The 9,406-nt window shown below is 39.4% G+C and overlaps 1 protein-coding gene across 1 annotated transcript in view; it reads right to left on the bottom strand.

The window, feature by feature from the left end:
- The window catches only part of robo2 (roundabout, axon guidance receptor, homolog 2 (Drosophila)), a 261,870-nt gene extending 252,885 nt beyond the window's left edge, over positions 1 to 8,985 (bottom strand). Inside the window, exon 1 of the mRNA XM_020616827.1 lies at positions 8,572 to 8,985. Within this exon, the coding sequence (XP_020472483.1) occupies positions 8,572 to 8,695 (124 nt within the window). The 5' untranslated portion in view covers positions 8,696 to 8,985. The remainder of the gene's footprint in view (positions 1 to 8,571) is intronic.
- Positions 8,986 to 9,406: the final 421 nt, after the last annotated feature.

Here is a 9,406-nt window from a genome sequence, read left to right as displayed (position 1 = left end):
AGTTGACCAAGATGGTTTAATCCAAAGTCTGAAAATGAATTTGCTTCAGATGCCAGTGAACAATGTACGACCTTTATAACTGCTGTTATCTGTACAGCTGCAGTTTAATAATCTTAACCACAAAGACTGTCATGAATGCAACGCTATTGAGGAGCTTGCTCTCGTTCTAACAGCACATTACTGTGCACATTACACACTACCACTTCTCAAGCAATCCTGATGATCATGTGTGTGTTCCTAACCTCAACCAAATACTTTAGTTCTTTAAACATAAATCACAAGCGGGATGCGAGACAGAACCCTACTCTACAAAATCATGTACTTTTTGTGTCTGGCATTTAACCTTCCTGTGCTGTTGCCAACAAAGACTACTCAGCCAGCCCAGTCTCACATGGAAATGTACAACTGCTGCATTTATCCACTTTGTAAAATGTGGTAAAGTCACCATAATGGCCCAGTACTCAGCTTCCTGTTCCTCCTCTTCGTGTTTTATGGTGGTTGGCAAGCAACAAAACAGTGCCTTACTGCCACCAACTGGACTGGAGTGTGGATTGCAAAGCTAACGGCTCAACTATTAAAAAAATAAGATGAAACGCTTGGAAAGTGATGGTTGGGAAGGATAGATTGTCCGACAAACACGTGACTTTCATGCAGATCTCTTATAGCTCGAAGATTTGGTGAGGATTTACACAGTCATCATCATGTGCACTGGACCTACAGCTTCACGGGATCACAAGCAGTCCTCATTTCAGTTTTGAGCATAAAAGTTAACTTTTCACCTTGGAAAAAATGTTGACACAACATCTCTCAATTTAAGGTCCACTTAAAAAAAGATTTGATCACAGGTTGGTTGTAACAGGTGTCGTTCAAGTTGATCACTGTCAGTAGAACACAAAGTACAAACAGTGGATTACGTTATTATCGGACTGGAAAATATCGCAGGGGGTTTTATTGATCAATCGTATAACACTCTCAAACTAGAGGCCATTGTTTATGAACAACAGCAGCCAGTTCTATAAATGATGGGAAGTCAGACTAACACCACCACATTCCTTTGAGCTATGCCCCTCCATTATAGTGCTCCCATTTCTTCATGTAAATCTCCATCCAGCACAGAGAGTCTTATCTGCATCCCAGCACTGTGCTGGCACAGGAAGTGGCTGTTGCTTGACACACAATATTGGACAAGACAGTAACAGGGAACATTTAAAGGAGGATGGAGAGGGTACCGTCGCACCAGGCTTACCAGCTGTGATAATGATGTATAATTTAATTGAAGGCTGCGCTTCTATCCTCCACAGAACTCAAACTGCGCTCCCCTTGTCAATGCATTATTCAGGCTAATGGTGACCCTGAAATAGAAAAAAGCTTCTTATCTCTTTAAAGTTTTATTGCTAAGAGCAAAGAGAGGTAAGAAGGTATACTGAAAAAGTGAGGCAGAGTCACAGATAAGGTAAAAAAAAAAAAAAAGCTCGCTGAGATATAGTTCTCTCTACTGACACGCTTTGTAGAGGATTCTTGTTTCTGACCATGACAGCGTCATCTTCCTGGCAACAGCAGAAAAATTCAATTGGACAGAGACTGTGCGATGTTACTCAATCCTTTGCTGCTGACATTTCCAAGGTGATAATAAAGACTTCATGCAAAACAAATGATTTACACAGTTTCTTTCCCTGATCTTTTGCAGCATTGCAAGTATTTAAAGCAAACACTTCCATCACCATCATCATCATCTCTAGTGAGCGAAAGAGAGGACAAAGCAATAAAGCATGACAGGTGAACCAGCCTCACATGTGACGCGCATACTCTATAGGCAGGGAACGACTGAACGAATGGTGCCTAGACCATAAAATGCACCCATTTATATCTATCAAACCAGCTTGTCATATTTACTGTGTGAATTTCACCCATAAAACACTGTTATTGTAAAGTGTAATTTCCACTGCAATTAGAAATCAGCTTCATTACAGGCCATGTGCCTGGAATGTGGCAATTAAGCTGCTCTGTACGGCAAGAGAGTTGAGGTTGGGGTCGTGAGGAGGAGGATGCAATGATGGTACTTTACACATGTACTGCATCAGTTACTCCACTGGTTCAGTCTATATTTGCCCACAATAGCTAATCTTTTTTCATACATGTAACAGTTTAAATGTTTTTGAAATTTACGATAAATTCACCATTACAACCACCAAAGTCACATTACCAGAAAGAGTTTGTGGAAAAAAACATGCCAAAATTACTATAACATATACATATATAGACCTTGTTGCATTAGGAGTGATTTAAAAATCTGTGAAGGCAGTAAAAACTAAGCAGTGAAATGATTTTATGTGCTGTGACTCAGCAGGAGTACTTATATGGAAGATACAGTCTAATGAACCGTCTGACATTTAGCCTACCTTTATGGCCAGTTACCTTTAGCTGTTTGGCTTCATGACAACTGCATCTTCAAATTGGTGAAGATCATACAGGTTAAATAGGGTTCATGCTTTATAGTACAATTTTAATGTAATCATTAAAATGTATTCAAAACCAACATCCAGCTTTTATTAAAAAGAACATAACTTTTTAATCTCTCCTGGGCAAAAAAAACAAACAAAAACAAGCAAAACTACCCTGCACCCCTCTAATCATCATCATACAAGAAAATACAAAAGTGCATAGTGCACTATATTCACATCATTACTATGGAAATAATAAGACATTAAAATCTATTTTATTTGTGCACCATCCCTATGACTTATTCATGCCATTAAGCGCTGTTGGGACAACATTACAGTATTTCTATACTGGTTTGTTCTGCACCTTGAGACCACAAATCATCATCCAGAGGGGATAAGCTCAAACTCGATGTACAAGGGGTGTTCATAATCACTCAAAATTGAGCCGGATACCTGCTGTACCTCTCTAGTACACAGGGTCAGGACATGGCTACCCAGGCTACTTACTAGCCCCCTATGGTTAAAAAAAAATTCTTTTCAAAGATAATAAACCAAACCATGACACTAAAGAAAAAGAAACGATTCTATAAAACCACGACAAAATAAAATCACCAGAGTTTTGTTGATATGAAAATGGGACTGTCTCCTCAAGCATAACGAAAGCTGGTAAAGTAACTTAAACTTGAAATAGGTCTTTAGTACTACTTCCCTATTATGAAAGGATGAGCCACAAAATAACACCAAAACTAAACTGATGTCTAAGATCAAGTGAATCTTGGACAGCATAACACTTCAATTTTAGTACCACAAGTAAAAAATCACCAATCAGATGTCATCATGTTAGACATGCGTGTTATCTGGAAGAATGATTTTGTTTTTTGAATTAATACATATTACGGCAATTATACTTGCAGATTTCACAACATTTGTATAGTACGTGTATTTTAAAACAGATTATAGGATTTTTTTATTGCAATACTTCCTAGTAACAAAGCAATACTGTAACAGTAATTATTTTCTTAGCATTGCATTTAATTTGATAACAGCCCTGTGCCTGTAAATGGGGTAGCAGCAATATTTACCTGATGTTGACTCAGTCCTGTTACTACTGGATCTGTAATTTCACCCACACTTTTCAGCTTGTACACATTCCATTTATTTCTAACAAGGCGCAGGCGAACAGAATTAAAGCAAGTACATTTGAAAAACAGATTCTTCTCAACTTGCAGTGGCACAAAGCTTAATAATCTAATTGGATTTAACAAGGAACAGCAGACATATTTTCTGCATTTCTGGCCTTTTTCATCATGTTTGAGTAATTCTGAGCTTGCTTCATTAGAGGCATGTTTGCTGGTGTCTTGTAAACATTTTGTTAATAAAATCAAGTGTCTGGCAGAATTGAACTGATAAAATTAGCATACAGGGAGATGCTGAAAACTATTCTCAGTCCTCACCAGTAAAAGCAAACGGAGTCACAGTATGTCAGCAACACATCACAGAGACAAACTGGGAGTGATTTTCCCTTTGCTCTGTGACAGCTCTTACTGTGTTCCCTGCCCCAAGACACAAGTCAAAACATATTAATTGAAAGTAATAACAGTGATTTAATTTTTTCTGTCAGGCTCTTGCCTAATTTTTCCCCCATTAGTTTGTACGTTATTCCCTCCCCGCAGCCAGTTCTGCCTTTCTACTAGGGCCAGGGCATGAGTGGGATTGGGGGAACATAGATATTCACAAAATAGTGAGCTTAAGTTAAAAAAAATATGCAAAACATGAAGTTTAAACAATATAATGACTGTCATTTTCCCATGAGCTAACATAAAGGTCTGATATACAACACCAATTTTGCCTCTAAATGTATAATGCACTTATAATCTAAGAAGAAGATGCTAAAGCACTGATTAGATTAGTAACACGTTGCTGAGATGTTACTTTAAGTAGCGCTACATCATCACTAAACAAATTCGACTGAGCAACAACACAGTTTAACACTATTATCTGCCACTTTATTAGAGGTTGAAAGTGAACACAACATTAGCAATAATCCCTGATTGTACAGGAAAATGGTGAGTAAGCTTTCATGAACACACAGTTTGGATAACTGAGTAAATCGTTCTTGAGGTCTGAGCCATCCCAAATAGCACTCATTAACTGCACAGCTATGATGTACAGTACAGTACATGCAAACATAATGAAAAAAAAGCCATTTGGGCTGTTGATCTGTGGTAGGCTACACTACTCATGTGCTGCTGTAATTCCTTTACAGTAAATCTGATACTCTCACTCCTATCTGAGGCTGTCAGATACACTCAACTGTGGCAGAAAGAAGTGTGTGCTATTTCTACAACTTCTCTGTACCATTACTATTTCATTGAATCCCCAAGCAGCTTCCTGTTTTGTAACTCAATCGTTGAGAATGCAACAAAGAATGACCATGTTTCTACACCTGGATTCCTCCATACACCGCTTGTCTTCATTGCTGTGCTAACACAATGATGCTTCTTGCACTTGGTTCTGTCTTCACATTTCCATTTATTGCAGCTTGGTGTGATAGTAATACATGCAACTGGATCCCCCTGCTATTGCCAGGTTCATTTTAATCTCTACTGTTCACTTTAATCTCCACTGCAACCTTCACCATACCACAGCTGGTAGTCCTGGTGTTGATCCACTGACTACACACAGTCCGCATACATCAAGCTGTGCAAGGGTGGCTCACAGTCAAAGTGAAGTGCAGTGTATATAACTTCCACCTTTACATTTTTCTTTTCCATTTGTTTGGTTGGTCTTAAAGGTCTCTTCACACCAGGAGCAACATGAATAAACAATACAAAATAGCAATTTTCTTCTGAGGCGATTTAAAAGCACCACATTTATTCACACCAAATGCGACATGAATATCGAATGTGAAGTTCTAAAAGGTTGAGCTACAAGAGTCCCCATCAAGAGATGATGACCTGAGTGCATCCTGTACTGATAAAAAAAGCAATCTGGAACTATTCACTGCTTGGTGCAGGGGTTGAAACTGTACTGTGGTCATTTCTGGACCTACTTCAGGATGTCGATGGGACAATTTGAGGAGTTGTTGCTGCTGCCAAGAGGCAGGCGGGCAATTACAATAACCCTATCAACCTAGAATAGCACCTGGCCATATGTCTGAGGTAAAGTATACAGTGAACACCACTTTCATAAATAAATCAGATAGGTTTAGCTGGCCAGTGCACAATGTGCTTATATAACTAGTGTCGCAATATTCCAGCAAGCTGCATTGAGACTAGTCACTGTTCCTGTCACTGATGAAAAAGACCTTGAGGCCAAAAAAAAGGGGGGTGGGGGGGACTCTTTTCTCAGAAATATTCCCTCATTGATGTACAAGGGCTCATTAACAGAATACTGGTTCAAAAATTAAACAAAACTCATAAAAAACTTTGCCTCCAGTGTGAAAAGACCTTTACAGTATATTGACCTGTGGCCACACAGCATGCTAGGACTGTAGTGATTGTGGAAATACCTTCACAGTATGTAGGAGAATTCAAACTTGCACTTGTAAACATTCTAATAAAATTACTACAAATGTTTTGCCCAAAGACCTAATTTTACATAAGTTATCAACAAAAACCTGACCTGAACTTTTGCAGATGTTTAAGCCATGCTGAATGAAATTAGTGCTTAACATTTGACAATGGGAAAAGAAAATGCTGTAACCTTACAGATGCATGTGTGTTTTCTTTTTTCTATTACCTGAAATTCAGCTCCTTGTTTTATACAACAGCATTTCTACATAACTGTATTCACACTTTACATAATGGACCAACTCAACTCTACTATCAAGCACTCATCACCTGAAGGCTTAAACAGCGGCAGTAAAAGTTTATAGTGTATTTCTTCACATAGAGCAGCAGCTGTTGTGCTTAGGTAGTGCTTCAAATTGTCAGGGATGGTGATAGCATGACATTTAGATTGGAGACGTGGTTCAAAATATTTCTATGGGAGTTCTGATCATTTGTTCCTAATGGAATCGATTGTGACTGGCATGAATTCAAGATACAGTTTTTGTGAAGAAGCAATTTCCAGTCATATAATCTGAAGTACATCGGTCAAATATGTACAGCAGATGTATAACAAGGAGCTCAGCTGCATAATGTATAACACTTTAAATAAAGCCACATTCCATATGCACAGCTCCAGTGTGTTCTTAGCTAAATAAATAGTAACGGTAGGAAAAATCTTCATAATTTAACCAACAGTGCAGTGACAAATTACACACTGTATGAAAATTATAATGTTAAATGCAATAATAAATGGCAATTTATAATCAATGATATTTAAATGTTGGTGAGAGAAATCCAATGACACAATGCTGGCAGCACAAATGAAATGTTAAATAGTTATTCCCACCCAGAATCTTCTATAGACAGGACATCCATACACATTTGTCAACCCAGCACAGATCTCGTCTTAATTATGGAAAATATTAGTCTGGCTAAAATGTGTCACAAAACCATAATTAAACAAGCAAGGTTACAATTCCAAGCATGGCTGTGGAATTACTTGTTCAAATGAACAGTTAGGGATGGAGTTTATGGCCTAATTACACCGTGGGAGGTCACTGGCCTCCATTTCACCAGAGGCCATTGATAACTGGGATTTCATACTGTATCTGCTTTTAGCCTTGGTTTACAGATTACTTACTCATCTTTGCACCTAAAACACATCAAATTCCAACCCTGAACACATTTTACCCATCATTTCAACTGATTCAAAAACTGAGCTGATAATGTGTGTTGTTTTTGTAAAGCTCGGGCAGAATGAAGCTGTATTCTCTAGTTCTGTCTGCAAATGTTCCTTCTATCACTGGCAGACAGAAACTAATCTATAAAATGAAATGACTGACATATGACCTATTTCATATGCAAACTGTAATAATTTACACAGATACAAACTGATTAAAGTAAGAGAAAAACTGATCATGAAATAAGAAAATGTTTACTATCTGGTACTGCAGAGTGCTTAATATCAATCTCAGAGCTTGGTCTAAGTCATTAAGTTAAACTCTGGGTGATAATGATGCATGTTGGTAAGACCTGCATGGACACGATATGTGGAGCATGTAAAAGAGATTTATTTAACTCTTTATTTAATGTAGAGTAATGAATGGGTGAGGCAGAACAAGAACAAAAGCAAATGGGCAAGAAATCATTAAATGCATCACGATGGCGACGCAGGCTCTTTGAAGATGCACACATCCCACTGACTGTGAGCCTCAAGTGCTAACAATGCCGACAGACTGCAGGAAGCATCTCTCAGGCTTCTCACTGAGTGTTAGCAATAAGATTAGAGGTTCCTTTAATCCGACAAAGGGGATTAAATGCTACAAGAAAAGCAAGAGGACCACTCCCACGGAGAGGCTGACATGAATTACGAACACCTCTCCTAAAACTGGCGATCGAAGTCTTTAAACCAAAAAAATCATGGTTATGAGACACGTGTCTTGTCAACAAAACATTCCAGGGTGCACATATAAATGTGATCTCATGCAACACAGTCCTCCACACCAAGAGGGAAGGGTCTCTGTGTGTGTGTGTGTGTGTGTGTGTGTGTGTGAGTATAGAGGGTGAAGGAGTTTCAAAATAAACCATTAAAAACAGTAAAAGGTACACTAAGAGCAATATAGTAATAGTGGTGAAAACACCAAAAACCAAAAATTGTTGACTGGCAAGCACTGAAAAGTTACTCAAAACCAGTCAGACATAACTCAACTTTCTTTTTTGTTTAAAAAACAATAAATGAAAAATATAAAATCAACTTCCTTCGAACACCTCTCAGATGCCACAGTGAGGCATAGTGGTAGGGGCAAAACTGTGTCATTATGAACATTATGTGCATGACTACACTATTACATGTTTGAATACGGTGTTACAAAACATCCAAGTTCAGATGTCTCAAGACAAGGTCAGTCTGTGATGAGAATGTGTCAACCAAAATTTTGATACCGACTCACTCAAGATCAGCTGCACGTATCCATTCAATCATTTCAAAACTTTCCAGGTACCTGTCACAGCAAAAACTCACAACTCAAATTCACAAATGAATGAACAATGCAAAGTCATAGTTGTCCATCATCACTTACCCCCCTTGTTCCATCTTCCCTTAGTCCGTGCCTGATGGGTGAGCTCAGGACAGCCAGACAGCACCAAGAGAAAAAAAAGAAGTTCAAACACTGAAAGAAATCCAGACTTTGCCCTGGAAAACATGTCCAAGAGTTGCTGGCAGCCAAGTCACTTTCACATGGCTGTGTTTCCTCCTAGAGCGGCGCGACTGTGGCGCATGGTAACCCACGCGTGGGCTGTCATCATCAGTCACACTAGTGTCAGCAGTGGCTCTCTCGTTCTAACATGCTGCTCTGTGACGCCCCGGCCAGGTGCTGGGCTTCACTGATGCTAGAGCTTCGAGTGAAGCTACATCTCTCCCTTCTGTAAGCTCTGCCTCACCATAGCGCACGGGAACACACAGCTTGCCACGCAACGGCACAGCTCAGCTACGCTAGGCACAGTGCATAGGAACTCGCTCTCACTCAAGCTCTCACACACACACACACACTCCCCCTCTCTCTGCCTCTCTCACGCTCACTGCTGCCACCGCTGTTGATGCTGACGCTGCTGCTGAATTATTTCCTCACCTCCTCACTCTGGGTTTCAGGGAAGAATTCATTCCACTGTGCTTGGTCTTTTGCTTGGAGCATCACATCTTGGAGGAGATGAGAAGTGGGGAGACACTCTAGAAAAGGGTGTGTTGGACTGAGGCTCTCAGCATAAACCAACAAACAGGCAAGAATAACAGGTAGCTGGTGAGCAACAGTAGCTGAGTTAAGACAAGGTTCATATTTGTAGAGATGCGGTGTATAGGCAAGACATTTGCATGAAGATTGCATCACTCCTACCAAAGTAAGGAGCTAGAAGGGGGCT

The sequence above is a fragment of the Monopterus albus genome, unplaced genomic scaffold (assembly GCF_001952655.1).
Source record: "Monopterus albus unplaced genomic scaffold, M_albus_1.0 scaffold180.1, whole genome shotgun sequence".
In the NCBI taxonomy this organism is placed as follows: domain Eukaryota; kingdom Metazoa; phylum Chordata; class Actinopteri; order Synbranchiformes; family Synbranchidae; genus Monopterus; species Monopterus albus.
The sequence above is the reverse complement of the archived record's forward strand: the minus strand, read 5'-3'. Positions and strand labels throughout refer to the sequence as shown.